General features: G+C 47.9%; 1 protein-coding gene across 3 annotated transcripts in view; it reads left to right on the forward strand.

The window, feature by feature from the left end:
- The window catches only part of EVPL (envoplakin), a 119049-nt gene extending 98490 nt beyond the window's left edge, over positions 1-20559 (forward strand). For all 3 annotated transcript variants that reach the window (XM_029600465.1, XM_029600464.1, XM_029600466.1), the window contains 4 exons: positions 1299-1382; positions 1493-1603; positions 2850-2942; positions 16725-20559. In XM_029600465.1, the coding sequence (XP_029456325.1) occupies positions 1299-1382; positions 1493-1603; positions 2850-2942; positions 16725-20180 (3744 nt within the window). In that variant the 3' untranslated portion in view covers positions 20181-20559. The remainder of the gene's footprint in view (positions 1-1298; positions 1383-1492; positions 1604-2849; positions 2943-16724) is intronic.
- Positions 20560-21007: the final 448 nt, after the last annotated feature.

Consider the following 21007-nt stretch of genomic DNA (forward strand, 5'->3'; position numbering starts at 1 on the left):
TTTCTTAGTTTTGTTACTCTAGTTCTTTCTTGCTGCTTGCTGGAGAAATACATGTCCAGGAGACGTATTTTGTGTGTGTATTCATCTTATAACTGTAAACTTATTTGCACTGGCACGCTTTCTACAAAACTAAAGCGTATCCAATTATCCACTAAGTGCAGTTATGTAATACAGTATTTACATGGGTTGGAATAATAATAACATAGTCAATGTCAGCAGGAAAAAAAAACCCAAGTGGTCCATCTAGTCTGTCCAGGAAGTTTGTATATATATATATATATATATTTTTTTTTTTTTTTAAGGGTACTAACTGCCACTCCATGCAGGTTCCCCTTCATCATGCCTTTCGCTACAGGTACTAACTGCTGTTCACCCCTTTTCTTAATTTCCATCTTTTAGTAGCAGGAGATCAAGCAAACACCTCACTCACGCCCAGTTCACAGTGCCAGCTGACCTGCTATCCGCGCCTTTCCTCCTCATCACAGTCTTGCTGGTCACTGCTTCAGCTTCTTCTTTTTTTTTTTTTTGTTACTTTATAGCACAGGAACAAACACAACAATCCTGTTCCTACTTCTTATTTTGTAGCAGGCAGGAAGAGGAGGGAGGAGAAAGATGGGGGGGAGAGATGGAAAGAAAATACAAAGACTTATTGTAGCCTCCTGGCCCAGACTTGCCTGCCAGCCACTCTCCACCAGCCTAATCATACCTCAGTCCACAGCATGGGTTGCTTGCCTGCCATCTGCTGGAGACAGAGAGTAATAGCAGGCTAAGGTCAGCATGGATGCATGGAAAGGGTGACCTCGGCAAACCCGTTCATCTCTGTCTTCTGGTCAGTGGGCATAACCTATTTGTCTGGACTGGTCTGACTGAATGATGAGGAAACGTATTTGCACTGATATGCTCTTTACAGAAGTAAAGTGTCTCCAGTCATCCACTAAGTGCAGTTATGCAATACAGTATTTACACAGGTTGGAATAATAGTAACATAGTAAATGTTGGCAGTAAAAGAATCCATCCAGTCTGACCAGCAAGCTTTTTTTTTTTTTTTTTTTTTTTAATAAGGTTACTAACTTCCACATCAATCAGGTTATCCCTTTTCTTCATTTCCATCCTTTAGCCACAAGGGATACTCTGTGCTTATGCCGTGCTCTTTTGAGATGGAGAGAGTGCTCCTTTTATACCTGCCAATTTTAAGTGCATTTTTGCTATCTTTTCAGAATGGATTCCTGGAGTAAGCCTTTCTACCCTACAGACTGCTGGATGTCCCATTCTTGATGTTTTGTTTTTTTCTTTGGCAGAGGTTGGTGGATGAAATCCAAAACAAGGAAGCTGACAAAAACTCAGTTGTTAAGATGTCACAAGATGTTCAGTCTGCTCTGAACGTACGTCTTTTCTCCATTTTCCATTTTGTTTAGGAAGTTTTTTTTTTCAAATGTATCTTATGGTATCCTTGATCCAATTATCACATCTGCTTTTTTTTTTTTCCTAACAGGACTATGAATCTCAGGCTGACAGATACCGCTTAACCCTGGACCCTTCCCTCAGTGCTTCCTCAGCCAAGAGGCCACGCATCACCCCCCTGCAGCAGAACATTGAAGCCCAGGTGAGATCTTGAAAGCAGACCAACAGGTTCAAAATCACTAATACTTGACATCCAATGGTCATCTTTCCATCTGTAGCCCAGAGAGAGGGAAATTTTCAAAAGGCATTTACGCAGGTAAAATAGCCTGAATGAAAACCACTCTCCTCCAGTGTGGCTAAAAGCATGCACGGGTTTTATGGCGCACAACTCTAGCCACTTCTCGCCAATAAATACACTTCTCATTGACCCTTGTTTGTTGTGCATATTTGTCTTGACTAGTCTGAAAGCTCCATGGAGCAGGGACTGTCTTATGTGTAGCTGTACAGCGCTGCATGTCTAGTAGCGCTTTTATAAATTATAAATAGGAGTAGCGAGCTGAGGGAAGAAAATAGCATGTGTACACTTTGATTTCCATACGTACCACGAGCCATTCTGTGTCCCCGTCCTCTACCCACACCCAGTGCAAAGTACCACAGCAGCTTCTAACGCGTGCACCTTGCACTTTTCAGAGAGAAACTATTTGGGCATCTTCTCTTTGAAAATTTGCATGATATACACGCGTTAGCTGCTGACTTTGAAGACTGTCTTTTAAATGTTCTGAAGTACTTGGTTAATGATGGATTCAGGGTAGTATATACACTAACCGAGAAGAGTCTCTTGTTCTGTTTCATTAATGAGGAAATTTCTAACTAAAGCAGTTTAGGGTTTTTGGGGGTTTTTTTACTACAGTAGAGTTTCCACTGCCTTAAACCTTCCAAAAATAAAAAATAGGAAGTAAATGTCTTTTTCCTTTAAAAAAAAAAAAAAAAAAAAAGGTTTTCCTATTTTGAGTTTAAGAATACCTGAATTGCTCTTGCTTTATGCACGTCAGACTTTTTACTTTCAGAAAGAAAAGTGCAATGGAAATCTTTAGGGTTGTAATCTCATTTTGTGCAATGCTAGGGCTTTCATAAACTGTGGCAAGAGCAGGGAATTTTGTTCCTTAGAGGCTAGCTAAGACACTTAAAAAAAAAAAAAAAAAAATTGACACCACAGACTTTGTTCCCTATTTCAAATTTTATTTATTAAATTCTGTGGGTACAAAGCAAAATGTCGTATGGGGCTATAGCATATCAAGCACAACTCTCTCTGTGGAGAGGGCCTTGGCTCTTGCACTTCAGTCAGATATAAAATTGAGAACCACGCAGTGCTCTCAGAATGTATGTGAGTCGTGAACTACTACAATTATCCTGTTACCACCACCTGCGGGTTTTTTTTTTCCATTTAGGAGAAAGACCTGGTGAAACGTTACACTGAAACTGCAGTGGAAAACCAGCAGCACCTAAATCAGTTGCAGTTTGCCAAGAACGTTTTGGACAAGGTACATGATTTAGAAGCAAATATGAGAATATTTCCTGCAGACACAGAGCTGGGAAATTGCCAACATGTGGTCAGGATAAAGGGGGAAAGAAAGTGCTGAACTAATAACTGGTGTTCTCAAGCCTGTAGCGGTGCTGCAGAGTAACACGTAGCCACTTTAAAGAAGAGCTGACTGTTTGTTTATGTAAATATTTGTGGCTCTTCTTTTGTGTAATCATGCAAAATTATCTCGGATTTGTTCTTTCCACAACAGACGCCAAGATCAAAAACAAGTTTCTCACTGTTTAAAAGTAGCACTGGAACTTAAGAACAGCTTCAGAATCTAAAACTGTGTTTGTTAAATTCTTATATGCTTATATTTTCTGTAATTCTGGCAGCCGCGACTGTAGTGTCATCCCATCCGCATCCCTCCCATTCCCAATCACCTCTGAATATCCTGTGACCCTACCTGTATACATAGTTTAATATAACAGAATAACCACAAAGACAGATATTGGAGGAAAAGGCCACAGCTTTATTAACAGTTTTCCTAGTGTGTAGCCAGATGGACTCAGGACCAATGGGTATTGTGCTCTTCTGCTAGCAGATGGGAGACGGAGTCAGATTTCAAAGCTGACGTCACTCTAGATATACCCCTGCAGTAACCTCAGCTCTTCAGTATCTCTCAGTCTCCTAGCAGATGCGGACACTATCCCACACACTAGATTAGTGTTAAGAATTACAGCAAAGAAGAAGCAAATTTACCTCAAGGAATATCAAGCCCTGCTCTCCTGTGGTGATACCTAAGGGTCCCTCCCCCAGTCGAGAATTCCTGAGGTGATCTCCGATATCCCTCAGAGGTGTGCCTTGGTCCGGTAGCCGGTTCCCGGCGTCGACTTAGGCCCCAGTGAGGCTGAAAGGCAGCGGGTGCAGAAACAAGCGATGCGGTGAAGGTAATTCCCTCTCCCCCCGCAGCTGGAGACCGTCTGGCACACAATCGGTAAGCGCCGAGACCAGGTAAGGGAAAAATCTTTAAATTCAGGTCTCCAGAGCTCGGATTACCATGCCGAATCCATCCCCAGTGAGGTTAGAAGGGAGCACCGATCGGGTTGAGCAGCCTTGCTTGGGCTAGGCCCCGATCCGGTGCAAGGGTCCACACACGTGAAGACCCTCGGGGGGTGCCATCTTATGTGCGGGGGTCGTCAGCGCCATCTTCCCTTCTCGGCCGGCAGTACATGCAGGGCAGGCTGGGCGGCTGAGGCGCCTAACTTGTGCACGTTCAATATAGACGCGCGCATAGCTGCGCGCACAGCTACACACACAGCGGCGTGCACAACTGAGACGTACACAACTGAGTGCACCCGGCGCGCACAACTGAGCACTCCCGTGCGCACAACTACACGCACAGCCACATTTACAACTGCACGCGCGCAATTACATAGAGACAATGACACCAGCACCCAAGAAGGCCAGAAGGCACTCTCTTTGCACAGCCTGCCACATAAGAGCCACGCAGCCTGAGTTGGAGTCTTGCCTGTGTCAACATTGCGAAGAATCCCAGGGGAAACCAAAGCCTGGTCCCTTACTGTCGGGAGATGGTTCCGGAACTACTGAAGATAACTCCCCGGAACTTTGCATCTCCGAGATGGCTTCCCCACAGGAGGGCACTTCTGGGGCCCCTACTCCAACTCCCCCTGTGATTAACAAGGACCCAGGGACCTTCTCCTGGTTGGAATTTTTCCAAGGATTGCAAGCCTTCGTCCAGGAGCAATCAGCTCCAGCTGCGCCCCAGGCTCAACCAGTGCCAGAAGCACAAGATCCTCCTGGCCCGGCTCGGATGCCTCAAGACATGCCTCGCCTAACCAAGAACTAGGGATGTGAATCGTTTTTTGACGATTTAAAATATCGTCCGATATATTTTAAATCGTCAAAAATCGTTAGGGCCACGATACAATACCAATTCCCCCGATTTATCGTCAAAAAATCGTAAATCGGGGGGAGGGCAGGAAAACCGGCACACTAAAACCCCCTAAAACCCACCCCCGACCCTTTAAATTAAATCCCCCACCCTCCCGAACCCCCCCCCAAATGCATTAAATTACCTGGGAGTCCTCCATAGCGGCGGTCCGTGGCTAAATCGGGGAAGGGGGAGAGCACGAAAACCGGCACACTAGATCGTGAGGTCTTCAGCCGGCGCCATTTTTCAAAATGGCCGCCGCAAAATGGCGGCGGCCATAGACGAAAACGATTCGACGCAAGAGGTCGTTCCGGACCCCCGCTGGACTTTTGGCAAGTCTTGTGGGGGTCAGGAGGCCCCCCCAAGCTGGCCAAAAGTTCCTGGGGGTCCAGCGGGGGTCAAGGAGCGATTTCCTGCCGCGAATCGTTTTCCGTACGGAAAATGGCGCCGGCCATACGCGTATGGCCGGCGCCATTGTCTGTACGGAAAATGGCGCCGGCAGGAGATCGACTGCAGGAGGTCGTTCAGCGAGGTCCGGAAATCTCGCGAGGGTTCCGGACCTCGCTGAACGACCTCCTGCAGTCGATCTCCTGCCGGCGCCATTTTCCGTATGGAAAACGATTCGCGGCAGGAAATCGCTCCTTGACCCCCGCTGGACCCCCAGGAACTTTTGGCCAGCTTGGGGGGGCCTCCTGACCCCCACAAGACTTGCCAAAAGTCCGCGGGGGTCCGGAACGACCTCTTGCGTCGAATCGTTTTCGTCTATGGCCGCCGCCATTTTGCGGCGGCCATTTTGAAAAATGGCGCCGGCTGAAGACCTCACGATCTAGTGTGCCGGTTTTCGTGCTCTCCCCCTTCCCCCGATTTAGCCACGGACCGCCGCTATGGAGGACTCCCAGGTAATTTAATGCATTTGGGGGGGGGGTTCGGGAGGGTGGGGGATTTAATTTAAAGGGTCGGGGGTGGGTTTTATGGGGTTTTAGTGTGCCGCTGGACCACCAGGTAATTTAAGGCATTTGGGGGGGGGATTTAATTTAAAGGGTCGGGGGTGGGTTTTAGGGAGTTTTAGTGTGCCGGCTCACGATTTTAACGATTATGACGATACTTTACACACACAAACGGCAACAATACGATTCCCTCCCCCTCCCAGCCGAAATCGATCGTTAAGACGATCGAGGACATGATTCACATCTCTACCAAGAACTTCCCTAACAGGGACCCAGACACCTCAGATGATGAGTGATTCCCTGGAAGAAGGAGAAATCCCTCCAGGAATGGAACCATACCGAACCATGCTTCGCTTCTTCCACAAGGACGAATTACCAGCCCTTGTTTCCCAGACTCTGAAGATGCTGGGTATTCCTGGCATGGACCCTATGGCAGAACCAAAGAAGAACCCATCTTGGTGTCCCTTTGTAAGGCCTCATGCTACTTTCCAATGATGGAAGCCATCCAGAAACTGATTGACCTGGAATGGGATGCCCCGAAGGCCAGCTTCAAAGGGGGGGTCAGGACTTGGAAGCCCTATACCCTCTAGAAACAGCGACCAAGGAATGCCTGCGTTTCCTGAAAGTGGACGCTATGGTCTGTGCCATCTCAAAGTGAACAACGATTCCTGTTGAGGGAGGGGCTGCATTGAAGGACACTCAGGACAGACGATTGGAATCCATCCTTAAGCAGACCTTCAACACAACAGCAATGACACTGCAGATTGCTTCCTGCTGCACACTGGTGTCATGTTCCTGCTTGCTCCTTCTCTCGAGAGAGGCTGTTCAGTTCGGAGTTAACAGTATGCTTGGAGATAGCAATCTGTTGTTATTTAGGAGAGTTGTGGGTGGATCCTTGGACCGGTGGCAGATGACTATGCCCCCGGGGGAAGATCCCGAGAGGGACCACCGGTCAGGCTCAGAGTATGGAGACAGACACACACTAGTTCTTTTATTAGACAGTATACTGAACCACCAGAGGTGGCAGTAGTGAGCTGGAATGTCCGGCTGGGCTGTAGTCCCTCAGATACTGGAACAGTGATCCCTGGAGGCTGAGCCATAGAGAAACTGAAATATAGTGAGTAGGCAGGGTATGCAGAGTTCATGTACTGAACCAGATGGTAACACTCACACAATGTCTCATAGAAGCCCAGGAGCTGGAATGTATAGGCCCTCAAGGAGCGAGTACCTGGTTCCAGGGAAAGCTCTGAGAGAGTTGGCAGTGATGTCTTCCAGGCAGAAGAGAGTACCGAGCAAGTCTGGGAACGAGGGCCCTTGAGGAGCGAGTACCGGTTCCAGACTGTCACCTGAAAACAAAGGAGAGAGCGAGGCCCCCGAGGAGCGGGTACCCCTAGTAAGTCCGAGGAGGCAGAATAGCTTAGGTAGTGTAACCCTTGCTAACTCCAAGAAGGCAGAGTAGCTTGGAAAGTCGAAGCGAGTCTGTAGTCATTCCTTGCTAACTCAATCTGTTAGCAAATTCTAAGACCTTATATATCCGTCGCGGGTGACGTCATCTTCGGGGGACGCCCCCGAGGTTCGCGCCATCGCCGGTACTCAGTCGGGGCCGCGTATGCGCCCCTAGGCCTCCAGGAAACATGGTGGTTTGCAGCGTCCAGCTGGTCCGGGGACACCGGAGAATTTTGGCAGAAGAACGCCGCGGCAGCCAATCTTCCCGCGGACGAAGAGGGAGGCGCCAAAGAAGTAAGGAGGGCAGAGAGAGGGCGTCGGGAACCGATAGACAGAACAGAGGCAAATAACTCCGGAACCTATACCTGTGAGATGATAGAACCTGCAGCAGCCTTCCTCACGGACACAAGCTCAGACCTGGTGCGCACCTCAGCCAGGGGCCATAAGAACATAAGAAAATGCCATACTGGGTCAGACCAAGGGTCCATCAAGCCCAGCATCCTGTTTCCAACAGTGGCCAATCCAGGCCATAAGAACCTGGGAAGTACCCAAAAACTAAGTCTATTCCATGTAACCATTGCTAATGGCAGTGGCTATTCTCTAAGTGAACTTAATAGCAGGTAATGGACTTCTCCTCCAAGAACTTATCCAATCCTTTTTTAAACATAGCTATACTAACTGCACTAACCACATTCTCTGGCAACAAATTCCAGAGTTGCCTCAGTAGTGGCAGCCAGAAGACAACTATGGCTACGGAATTGGTCTGCGGACGCAACATTTAAAGCAAATCTCACAAGAATGCATTTTAAAGGATCTCTCGTGTTCGGAAGCGAATTGGAAAAGTTAGCCAGCAAATGGGGCGAATCCCCAGTGCCTCGGCTACCGGAAGATAGGAATAAAAGATCTCAACATCCTTCGACTTGCCCTCTTCTACCAAAGATGGGTTGAGAGAACGTTGGACAAATGGGTTCTAAACATTATTCTTCTACCAAAGATGGGTTGAGAGAACGTCAGACAAATGGGTTCTAAACATTATTCGAGAAGGTTACTCTCTGGAGTTCCACAGCATCCCTCGAGACAAATTTATGATGTCACCCTGCCACTCCCACTCCAAGAGACTGGCAGTAGAAACCACTCTAACAAGACTACTCAGTCTGAAGGTAATAACTCCGGTTCCCACACCCCAACAAAATACAGGGCGCTATTCCATTTATTTTATCGTTCCCAAAAAGGAAGGATCATTCCAGCCCATCTTGGACCTCAAGAACGTCAACTATCATCTGCGGGTTCTATACTTCCGCATGGAAACTCTTTGCTCCGTAATAATGGCAGTACAACCGGGAGAGTTTCTAATCTCCCTGGACCTTTCCGAAGCCTACCTTAATATCCCAGTCCATCAGGATCACCAGCGATTCCTGCGCTTTGCGATACTGGGTCACCATTACCAGTTCTGAGCGCTACCCTTCAGCCTAGCAACCGCCCTCAGAACTTTCACCAAAATCATGGTGGTCGTGGCGGCAACACTGAGGAAGGAAGGGATCTTGGTACATCCTTACCTGGACGATTGGCTAATCAGGGCAAAGTCTTCGGAAGAGAGCTGGCAGGTGAACCAGCAGAGTCAAGAGCCTACTGCAGGAACTCGGCTGGGTCATGTACACGGGCAAGAGCAGTCTGCAGCCCTCTCAGTTGCTAAAGTACCTGGGGGCCCGTTTCGACACCAAACAGAACAAAGTCTTCCTCCCTTCTCCAAGGAGAAGGAAACTGATGGAACAATTACAACGGTTGATGACCAATGCACGCCCCAAAGTATGGGACTATCTTCAAGTCCTCGGCCTCATGGCATCAACCCTGGAGGTCATCCTGTGGGCAAGGGCCCATATGCGACCATTCCAGCGCACATTACTGTCACAATGGAACCCACTGTCTAACAACTACTCAATTCGCCTCCAACTACCTGCAGAGGTATGTTCTCAGCTCCAGGGGTGGCTACAGGAAGACTACCTAAGCAGAGGAGTAAGCCTATCCTCTCCTGAAGAAGCGCAGCTACTCTAAGGCCGTGATTGACACCCTGCTCCGAGCACGCAAGTTCTCCACATCCCTGTCGTACATACGGATCTGGAGAGTATTCGAAGCCTGGTGTGAGGACTGTGGGATTCTCCCTTGGACAGCCAAGATTCCCCTGATTCTGGAGTTTCTACAGGACAATATAAAGAAGGGTTGTCTCTCAACTCCCTCAAGGTCCAAGTAGCCACATTGGCCTGCTTCAGAGCAGAAGTGGACAGTATCCAGCTATCAACCCATCCAGATTTGTCCCGCTTCCTGAAAGGGGTTAAACTCCAACCACTCTTAAAGTGGTCAGTGCCTTTGTGGAATCTCAATCTAGTGTTAGACTTCCTAGCTGGGGCTTCCTTCAGACCAAAATGCGGTCTGTCACTACGCCTCAACATTGAAGACGGCATTCCTGGTAGCAATATGTTCAGCTCATTGCATCTCCGAACTATAGGTACTATCCTGTCGGGAACCGTTCCTTAGGTTCATGCCTGGAACCATACAACTGTGCACTGTCCCCTCCTTCCTACCAAAAGTGCTTTCAGAGTTTCACTTGAACCAAACCGTATCGCTACCATCTCTGGATGAACATAAGGACTTGGAAGACTCATGCCTTCTTCGCCATCTAAATGTCGGTAGGCTCCTGATGTGATACCTGGAAAGATCAGAACCAGTGCGCAAAATGATCACTTGTTCGTTCTTCACAGCGGGAAGAAACAAGGAGAAGCGGCCTCGCGGGCAACCATAGCCCGCTGGATCAAAGAAGTAATCAAGGCAACCTACATAGAGGCAGGAAAGCTCTTAACTCTACAGGTTAAGGCTTATTCTACAAGGGCCCAGGCAGTCTCTTGGGCAGAAACCAAGTTGCTGTCGCCCACCAAGATCTGTCGGGCAGTGACGTGGTCCTCCATACACACCTTCTCCAGGTTCTACCGCCTGGATTTTCAGGCAAGAGAAGACACAGCTTTCCAAAGGGCAGTATTAAGTGGCCACGGGCAGCATCCCGCCCTGTCTGGGAGAAGCTTTTGTATATCCCATTGGTCCTGAGTCCATCTGGCTACACGCCAGGAAATGGAGAAATTTCTTATCTGATAATTTTGTTTTCCTTAATATGGACAGATGGACTCAGCATCCCGCCCACGGCTGCCCCGGAAAAGGAGAACCTCTGATAACAAATCTCGAGACTAAGCAAATATGGGTAACCCGCGGCCTACCTCTAGTTCAAGACACCCACAGTTTGTCCTGTGTCGGCGTTAATTGGTTGAGTGCACTGGTAGGTCTCCAGTTTGGAAATTAGTTGAACCAGTTTAAGTTTTACTCATGTTTAATCAAATTATTTATGCAAAGATATATCCACAATGGCTTTTCGAAGAAAATACTGAAGAGCTGAGGTTACCACAGGGATATATCTAGAGTGACATCAGCTTTGAAATCTGACTCCATCTCCCATCTGCTAGCAGAGGAGCACAACACCCATTAGTCCAGAGTCCATCTGTCTACACTAAGGAAATCGAAATTATCAGGTAAGTAATTTCTCCAATATACATATATATAATCCTCTATGAATTGGTACCCGAGCCAGTAAGTCAGTTGCCTGAAGACCAGGCTACATGCCCACCTCTGCTATCCGCCACAATAACAAAGCAAGGCAACCACCTCACCACTGCCTGCCGCAATAACTAGCAGGGCAACATCGCACCGGGCCCCTGCCTCGTCCCCAAGCAAGGGCCCCCCCCCTGGTGTAGGAACACCGGTCCCTACGCCACCCAAGGCGCAAGTCTGACCTGGACCGTGACTCCCACCAGCACCACATCCAAAATGCCCCTACCTGCCCAGGCAACCCACCACAAGCATGAGGTAGGGTGTGCCCTTGCCTCATGACCCCCAAACAAAAAACTAGCTGCGGCCACCGACAATTCCAACAACCATCCCCTGGAACTTATGTCTCCTAGTCCACGGCCTGCATTGTCAACTTTGTACGAGGAATAGCGGGGGTGGGGGGGATTATCTCAGATCCATTAACCTGATGTGGTGCCGTATGTACCAGATGATCGTGAAGTCATTCCTTATGGTCCAGGATCAGGTGCCTGGGCATGGTTCCCAGATTGTTGCCGCAACGATATCATGTGGTGCATCTGGAGGGGCAAATCTCGCCATTCACCGCCCTGGCAGGGTAACAGGCTGGTCCCTAGGCATGTCACCACAAAGCGGCCATCGCACTATGCCATTGCTCGGCGCAGCGCTCAGCTGGCGCATGCCTGCCACCTCCGGCCTGGAACCCACCACATCAAGGCTAGGACCTGCCCTCCGGGAGGTAACCATCTCCAGGACTTCCCGATCACTCACTTCATTCAAGCCAGGTGACTGTCCAGTCGCCAAATGGGGAGTCCAGTCTTTTGCCGAACGGGGCCAACAAGTCCTGGTGACACAGTCCCCGCCGATGGTATTCTTTGTTGCTCGCTGCTCAGCCCTGAACCCAACATTTGTTCTGTGGCTCATATAGCACGGCATCTCTTGAAGACTGCCGAAACTGGCACCTGCCTGATAAGGGACCCACAAGGTGAAACGTGAACCAGCCACCCCTTTTTGCACGAGAGGTCGAGCACAGAGACCTGAAGGGGGAACCCGGAGTCGTGGCTACAGCTGGATAGCTGCCACCAGACAGCTAACAGCTGTCCAGCCGATGACCTGAAAACAGCCTCTAGTTCAGTCCTGGACCGACAAGATCTGTGAAGCGCTCCATGATGGCACTGCCAGCCGCCAATGCGTAATGCTCCAAGGAATGCAAGCATAAATGGGAACTTGGAAGGGTGTGAACTCTGTCGACAGCCAGTACACAAAGGAACAGTGTGACATTGTGTATCTTCAAACTCAGCATATTGTGCAGAGGCCAGGGACTCACCGGCATCGCCCAGCATCATCATCCCCCCCCCCCCCCCCCCCGGCAGCAAAATAATTTCCTGGGCAGCCTGCTTCTAGTCTGGAGAAGGACACTGCCTCGGCTAGCTACGAATGAGCCAGGCTCCCAGACATTCCCGCTGCCCGGCGTGCATTATGCAATTAGATCCACATGCGACACTAGCTCCCTGCGATGGGACCGCCCGCAGGAAAAGGGCGGGTTCACCATCTCACAGTGTGCTCCGAGAAAAACATGTCCCTCCCGTGCCATAATGCCCCTGAGCAAGTTACGCTGTCAGACAACTGATCTATCACTGAACCATCACCCTACAAACTGCCCTTCGACGTCTACATGTCCTGCCCAGTGTGCACAGCGACTATAAAGATAGAACAGCACAGAGAATACTGCCTTGTGGTCTGACCAACATACAGTGCAGCAGGATCCCACAAACAAAACACCACTGCAAAAGTCTCTCGATACGACAGCGGAAGCATACCGTTGAAGGCCACTGCTGGAGACCGTTCCATGAAGCCATGCCAAAGCCCACCAAAATTCCTTGAGGGGCCAGACCACAAGCCAGCCCCGGTGGCCTGGGCCATCCACCGGCGGAGGTGGTAGCAAACCCAACCCACATGGAGAGGGTTACACAGGGCAGGAGATTCCCGCCCCTGAAAAGAAACCCCTGATGAAGGCCGGCTGCTCTTGAGGGGCCCATGTGCCCTGGACCAAACTGGCCAGTCACGTCAACCCATAGCTCAGGGGTCCAGGCTCGCCTGAGTGGGAACAAACTCGATCCCCCAGAGACAAGGGCGGCTACTGCGCGCCAGACTTGTCCACTGGCAAGAGGCGCTGAACCTGTAGGTTATCTCGCAAAAAATGTATAAATGAGAGCCTTTGGTGCACCCTTTCCTCCCTTAAGCATGATGTCGTCAGGATGCAAGGTGCAATGCCTCACTGGTCCTCGCGTAGGAAGGCGCTGAATGCTCCTAAGCATGGGCATAAAATTGAACATTGCATTGTCATACACCCATCGCCATAGAAGGTGCCTTTGAAATGGAAAAATTGAGTGTTTGAAGGCTGCTTGAGTATGGCAGCAACAACCGCAACGCTGGCTCAACTGTCCATCCTTGCTGTGCGGGCGCCATGGTTACAGGATCAAGGAGGCAAACAGTAACAAGTGGGATTCCGAGGGGATCTGATCGTTCACTCGGCCTTGGGCCGGATTGCGAGGCATCGTCCGACCAAATACACTGACCATTTTTGGAATGACCGCATCCTGCCAATTATGTCAGAATCTTTCTTACCCTACCCCCCCGTCTCGTTCCTCTGTTTCTCCTTCTTGTCGATTCTCCTCCCCCTGCCCTCAGTATCCAGCATATGTCAAGGCCTGATCTCTTTTGTTTCTTCTCAGTGACTTAAGTGGACTCTCCCACGGCTGGGATAAATTAGAATGGACCAAAGGGGCTCTGCTTGGCTCCGGAGGATCCCAGCGGACCGTGTCAGACTACGTCGGGGGGGGGGGGGGGGGGGAGGGAACTTGTGTCTAAAATATCCTATGCGGTTCCCACGCTAGAAACCCAATCCACCCTTTCTCTCTCCCCCTCTTCCTAACTTCTTCTGCTGACCCCTGGAAAGAAGCCTGTGGTACACTCGCATGCTGCCAACCAACCCATCCCCGAGGCAACTAGCTTCACGCCTCTGCATCCAGCAACTGCCCCATATCACGTGCCAATGTCTGAGCTGCAGACCGCCGAGCTGAGCAGGCACTAAACAACCCCCCCCCCACCAGTGAAGAACATATGGGGGAATAGCCAGGGGCAAACATATCGTGATCCACACACCACCCCATTGCCCCGACGGTGCGGGGGATGGAGACCTCCCGCTCAGTCACCGAGACCGCCACAAATCAACAGGGAATGCACCGCACCACCGGCTGCAGTCGGCCATCACCATCCCACATGCCCCATGAAGCGCCAAACTGCTCCTCCGCCACTAGACCCGTGATCGCAATCCCCACAAAACTGGCCAAGGACCCTGGGTGCAAACCCCACACAAGCCCAACGCAGCCAACGACAACCCCACCGCCACCCAGGGCAACTACCTGCATGACCAAACAACACGGGAGGCACATGGAGACCAAAAGGGCAGCTGGGCACCCCACCCCCCAGACCGAGCGCACCCCCCCGTCCTGGGAACTCATCCACACACCGCCTCTCCTCTGCATGGAAAATCCACACGCGAAACTAAAACCACTCATGGACCCGCCAAAAAGCCGTGCAAGGGAGCCAGACGGGGCCAAAATGCAGCTGGGCTTGACACTCCCCCCCCTAAAACCGCCTATGCCAAGATGACATCTCCCCAAGTAACCCGCCAGGGGCACAAGGAGCACCAGCAAGAGGTGAACCTCCAATTCTCCAGCCCTGCAGCCCGCCGCTCCAATCCCAAGGATGACACCACCCCACCAGGCCAAGAACATATCTCCCAACCCAGACCACTGTGAGCCACTACAGTGCCGGAGGGGTAGTGGCCTGGCCAAGTCACGGCCCCTCCTCCCAACACTGGTTGGTATAAACAAAACTTCCTTCTTTTTTTTTTTTAAACTTACATCTGTGCAGAAAGAGAAGAGGGGAACAAATGGGGGGGGGGGGGGGGGGCAGGGGAACAGAGAGAGAAAAAAGCGGGGGTCCCTCCGCTGAGCTGCTGACAGCCCCGGAGTCCCACCTGAAAGAAGCTCCCCACCCCCAGCCTCCTCTCAACACACCAAACCTCAAGAGCACCCCTGAAACAGGAGTTGGGGGGGGCAGCCCCCCAACGCCTCGGGTCTAAAGCCCAGCCCAACCCAAACAACTGGGATCATCCTGACCCGCAACCCCAGGTACCAGTCCACTCCCAACCAGAGGAGCCACCCCCAACCACCATTGACTCCAAACTAAGGCCCCCAGAGCCTAGAAGACAAAGGCCCCTTTGCCACTCTCCCTCTCCCCAAACCCACTCTGTTCCGGGCCGGCCAATCTGCTACAAAAAAAGGTCCTGATTCTCCCCGTCAGGACAATGAAAACCCTCCACAGCTGGGCCGACCACCAATGGCCCCCCTTCTCGCCCCCAAAGGAGCGACAAGGGCTCCCCTAGAGCAGGCCGTCTACTCCCCTGCCCCACCCATTCGCTCGACACACCCACCATGTGAAAGAAATGCTGGCCGCGAAGAAGAGGCCAGATTGCTCCCATGTTAGAGATATTCACAAAGGTACTCTGAATTTCCCCCCAACCAAAGCCACACGCCTCTCCTCGACCAAAGACCGAGCTTTTTCAATAGCAGGACCATCTATTTGGAATAACATCCCTTCAAGCCTCAGATTAGAACCCTGCCTCATAACGTTCAGGAAAAAACTCAAGACGTGGCTCTTTCACCAAGCCTTCGATGATCCTCCAGACAATCACTAGTCGTCATTATTCTCACCTGGACGTATGGTCTTCTATCCTCTCGAACGATGGACTCTGGCACTTCCAGGTTAAAGCACCTTAAGCTTTAACCCATATTCTTTATTGTATTATGTTATAATTACCTCCTGCCTTTACCTTTCTTCCAGCTATTTAAGCTTCCAAGTTTTTACTCCTTGTTCAATGTAACTTTGCCTTATTCACCTCTATTGTTAATTACTTTATTTATTGCTTCAGTTATACCCCTTGTTCTATGTAAACCGATCCGATATGGTTATTACTATGAAGGTCGGTATAAAAAAGTGTTAAATAAATAAATAAATGTTGCAGCCCTTTAAACAGGCTGCAACGTCATCATGCTGCGACTGCTCATCCCCCGCCCGGCCATGTCGCCGCTGCATGCATCGGGCCGCCGTGAGGGGGCGGAAGGTGAGCTGCCTTGTGGCGCGGCTTGCCACCGGAGGCCACCCCCACCGGAGATTGCAGCCGGGAATAGGCACCAGATTATGTGATGGGCTTCGCACATGGGGGCGTGGGCCCGCTCATTTTTTTTTTAAATTTCTACCCAGAAAAAAAACTATGCTTAAGTAATATTACCCAATTTTCAAGGAACTATGAAGCAGTAGTAATAGCTTTTTTTATTTGTGTAGTAATGTATTTGCGTGACAGAATGGAGTGACTGCCTCCAATTACTTTAAGGAGCAGTTGTCATCAGCATGGTTTCTGTCTTATCTAGCTGTAAAAGTTTCTAAACTTTTCATTTTGTTTTCTTTCATAGAGCACAGAGCTTCTGAAGTTCCTTTTTTTTTTTTTTTTTTTTTTAAATATACAGTAACTGGCACCATTTAAGGCGAGGCCTTCCAGTGAGTCCCAGACCCTGTGCACCACTTCTTGTGTTTGAGTGCTTGGGGTTTCCCTCACTGGTCAGGAGAATGAGACAGCTCTTTAATTCTGGCCATCCTGTAGTAGAAGTTAAGAAATCTCAGGATCATAGAATTATAGAAATAAAATTACCTTCCTTCCTTTTATCGGACACTTTTTTTTTTTATTGCTGTTTTAATTTTGCAGACAGACGTCGTCGATGGTGTGCAGATGGCTACGCAGCAGAACCTCAGGTCTGAAAATGATGTGAGGTCCATGAGAAACACTGAGGCACTGCAGTCTCAGCTGAAGGAAGAACAAGATAAAGTTGCAGAGGTTCAGCAGGCGTTGGAAGAGCACCGGAAACAGCTTCTGTTTCTGAAGACTAAAAGGCCCATTGAAAGGGTGGAGGAAAAGGAGGTGGTACAGTACTACAGGGATCCAAACCTTGAGAGCAACGTGTCCACGCTGAAACGTCAAGTTGAGAATGAGTTCAGGCAGAGGGAAAATACGCAGTCAGAAATAGTAGCTGTGAATAATAAGGTTATCCAACTAGAGAACCAGAGGAAAACCCTCAAGCCTCAGCTTCTCACAAAAGAGGTTACGCAGATTGAAAGAGATCCAGAGCTTGACAGCTTAGCTGCCAGTTTAAGCAGGGAAATCAAGCTACTCAGGGAAGAGAACTCATCTCTATCCAACGAGCTTGAACGCCTCAAAAGAGAAGTGTTAATTTTAGAGCAAAAGCAGCCAAATATTAAACAGAGGGTGGTGGTGAAAGAAGTAGTGAAGTTGGAAAGGGACCCAGAAATGGTAAAAGCTTCCAGGACTCTTCAGATGCAAATTGATGATGAGACATTCAAAAGAAAATCTGTAGAGGAAAATATAATTAAACTGCGAAACAGAACAGATGAGCTAGAAAGGTTGATTGAATCAGTAGAGCCTAAAGTTATTGTGAAAGAAGTGAAGAAAGTGGAACAGGATCCAGAGATTCTGAAAGAGTCTGCTAAACTTAAAACACTGATTGAAGAAGAAAGGAAAAAGAGCATGACATTAATTAGGGAGCTGACCGAATTGCAAACCAAATATACTGTTGTGGAGAAACAAAAACCAAAAGTAGAAATTAAAGAAAGAGTCAATGAGACTTTCCAAGTAGATCCAGAAACAGAAAAGGAGATAGCTCGTCTCAAGAGAGAGCTCCAAAATGTTTCTAGCAAGAGAACAAACTATGAAAGGGAAATAAATGTGTCCATGACTGAACTGAACATACTTAGGTCTGAGAAACCAACTGTGGAGTATAAGGAGGTTGTCCAGGAAGTTGTGAAGCTTGAGAAGAGTCCAGAAATTCTAAGAGAAATTGAAAGACTGAAGCAGCAGCGGAATGAACTAGTGACTACAAGTAATAGGTACCAAGAACAACTTCCTAAACTTCGTATTGACCGGGATGAATGGAAGAGAGAACGGTCCAAAGTTGAGACCAAATTGGTCAATAAGGAAGTTGTTAAGTATGAAAATGACCCACTCTTAGAAAAGGAAGCAGACCGCTTGCGCCAAGAAGTGCGTAATGAATCTCAAAGGAGAAGAGAGGTTGAGGATGTTGTCTATGATTTGCAGAATAAGTACATGCTGTTGGAAAGGAGAAAGCCTGAAGAGAAGGTGGTGCTTCAGGAAGTTGTTCTGTTACAGAAGGATCCAAAACTGAGAGAGGAGCATAGCAGATTACAGATAAGTTTGGATGAAGAAACTGGTAACAGACGTCGACTAGAGCGTGACGTACAACAACTACGAGCTCTAGTGGAAGAGAGAGAGAGAATGCTTAACTTCCAGGAAGAAAGAGATAAGAAACTTGCTGCAGAAAAAGAACTGAGGCAAATAACATTGAGAATCAAAGAAATTGAAGAAAGCCCTCCCCCTGTGCAAGAGAAAATTGTAATGGAAGAAGTAGTCAAGATAGAAAAAGATCCAGTTCTTGAGAAATCTGCTAGTACCATGCGTTTGGATCTGGACAATGAGAGAAGTCAATTTTTGAACCTACAGAGGGAATGCAAAAACGTTCAGGGTAGAATTGATATGTTACAGAGAGAAAAATCCCTGGAGAAGACCATTTACAAAGAGGTCATCAGAGTAGAGAAGGACAAAATATTAGAAAATGAGCGCATACGTGTACGAGAACTCTACAATAAAGAACGAAATTCCAGACAAGATGCTGAGGAAGAAATAAGGCGGCTCAAGGACAAGATTGAAAGAGCAGAAGGTATGAAGAGAAATTGGTCTCGAGAGGAAAGTGAACTCCAAAGAGGCAGAAACTTGGCACTCCAGGAGAAATCTTCTTTGGAAAATGATCTTAGGGAGCTGGGTAGAAAGAAGCAACAGAATACAGTGTTCCTTAGCAAAGAATCAGAGCTACTTACACAAAGAACAGAGTCTGACAGACTAAAAAGGATGCAGCTAGGACAGGAGCTATCATCTCTAGAAGGAGATATCCTTAAGGAGAAAGATCAGATTTATGAAAAGGAAAGGACCATCAGGGATCTCCAATCAAAGGTCAACCGAGAGGAAATTAATCAGGAAACCCAAATGAGAGAGACAAATGTATCCACTAAAATTTCTATTTTAGATCCAGATACAGGACTGGATATGTCTCCTTATGAAGCATACAGGAGAGGCATTATAGATAGAAATCAATATATTCAACTGCAAGAACTGGAATGTGACTGGGAGGAAATCTCAACCATGGGGTCTAGTGGTGAAATTTCAGTTCTTCTAGATAAGAAAAGTGGAAAGCAATATTCAATTGAAGATGCTTTAAGATCAAAAAAGATCACCAGAGAAGAATTTCAGCGTTACAAGGATGGCAGGCTCCCAATATCTGAGTTTGCTTTGTTAGTAGCAGGTGAATCCAAGCCTTCATCTTTATCTATTGGGTCCATCATTGGCTCTAGGTCACCACTTTCTTCACCAACTAGTCCACAGGCCAATAGTTTCTTCTCACAAAGTTCTCCAAAGAACTTCTATGATGACACTTTTCCCATAGCTGGTGTGTATGACAACACAACAGACACAAAGTACACCATTAGAAGTGCAGTGGCAAAGAATATGCTGGATCCAATCACAGCTCAGAAGTTACTTGAGGCTCAGGCTGCAACTGGAGGCATAGTAGATATAATAACAAAAGATCGATATTCTGTCTACAAAGCTATTGATAGAGGACTTATTGATAACACCAATACACAAAGGCTACTGAATGCACAGAAAGCTTTTACAGGGGTTGAAGACCCTGTGACAAAGAAGAGACTGTCTGTGGGTGAAGCAGTGCAGAAAGGATGGATGACCAAAGAAACTGCATTTCCCTATTTGGAAGTCCAGCACCTAACTGGAGGACTGATAGATCCCAAAAAGACAGGTCGAATCCCAGTATCTGATGCAGTTGAGACAAACATACTCAATAATGATATGGCCAAGAAGCTCCAAGATGAGTCAGAGTATGAGAGAGATCTCACTGATCCCATCACCCAAGAAAAGATGAATTACAAAGAAGCCATGGTTCGCTGCCGAAGAGATCCTTCGAGTAGCCTCTTGCTTCTCCCTGTTGCTTCTCAGGGTTTTCAGCCTACTCTTTATCGTCCAGTGAATGTCTCATCATCATTACATAATCTTCGGTACTAAGCAGCTAGAGCTGAATCAAGTTGTTACTACTATAGTCCTTTTACAAGCTAATCCACCAACAGGTTGCTTTCTCATGCCATTAACTCATTTGCTAGGATTTTAAGTTGCTGTATTATTATGTTTTACTTAAATATCTTTTTGACACAATAGCCCTGCCATCTTGACTATTTTAAAATATTATGTTCACCTTGGTAAAAAGATGCTGCTGAAGTTTTTTCTGATGTTTTGATGGGAATAGGGGAATGTATACCAGTATTTAAAAATATGCCCATATTGTCTTAACTTTTCTGGGTTTTGTACTAGCCTGAAATGATGTTTGTTACAGGTTATTTGTCTTTTCTTTCCTATACAATAAATAAATGCAGACGTTGCATCTTAATTTCTGCATTGTCATCTTTACAGCAGATTTGAGATCCTGTGCAATTACTTATGCAGATTTAAAGAGAATTACAAACATAAAATAGGACATTTAAATTCAAAAGGTTGGGAGTGAAATCCAGCCTCAATTCCAGATGAAATGTAGATGTATCAATCTTGCTTGTAGTAGGTGAATATCTGTAGAACCGAATCTTCATCACATAATTTGGTATCATTAGGTGATACTGCTCCTAACAAACCCAGGGCTAGCAGAATAAGCTCCTAGGCAAGACCAAAATACACAGAGTCATCTGGATGATGTTCACATGGTATCTAGTCTCACTTTAAAATTTTTTCCATGAACAAGCAAGTCAAAAACAGCGAAACAAGTGGGTGACATCTTCCAATGGCACAAGCTTGAACATGTTCTCTCTCTAAGATCAGAAAGAAATCTGAACATGCACAGGTCT

The sequence above is a fragment of the Rhinatrema bivittatum genome, chromosome 4 (genome assembly GCF_901001135.1).
Source record: "Rhinatrema bivittatum chromosome 4, aRhiBiv1.1, whole genome shotgun sequence".
Lineage (NCBI taxonomy): Eukaryota > Metazoa > Chordata > Amphibia > Gymnophiona > Rhinatrematidae > Rhinatrema > Rhinatrema bivittatum.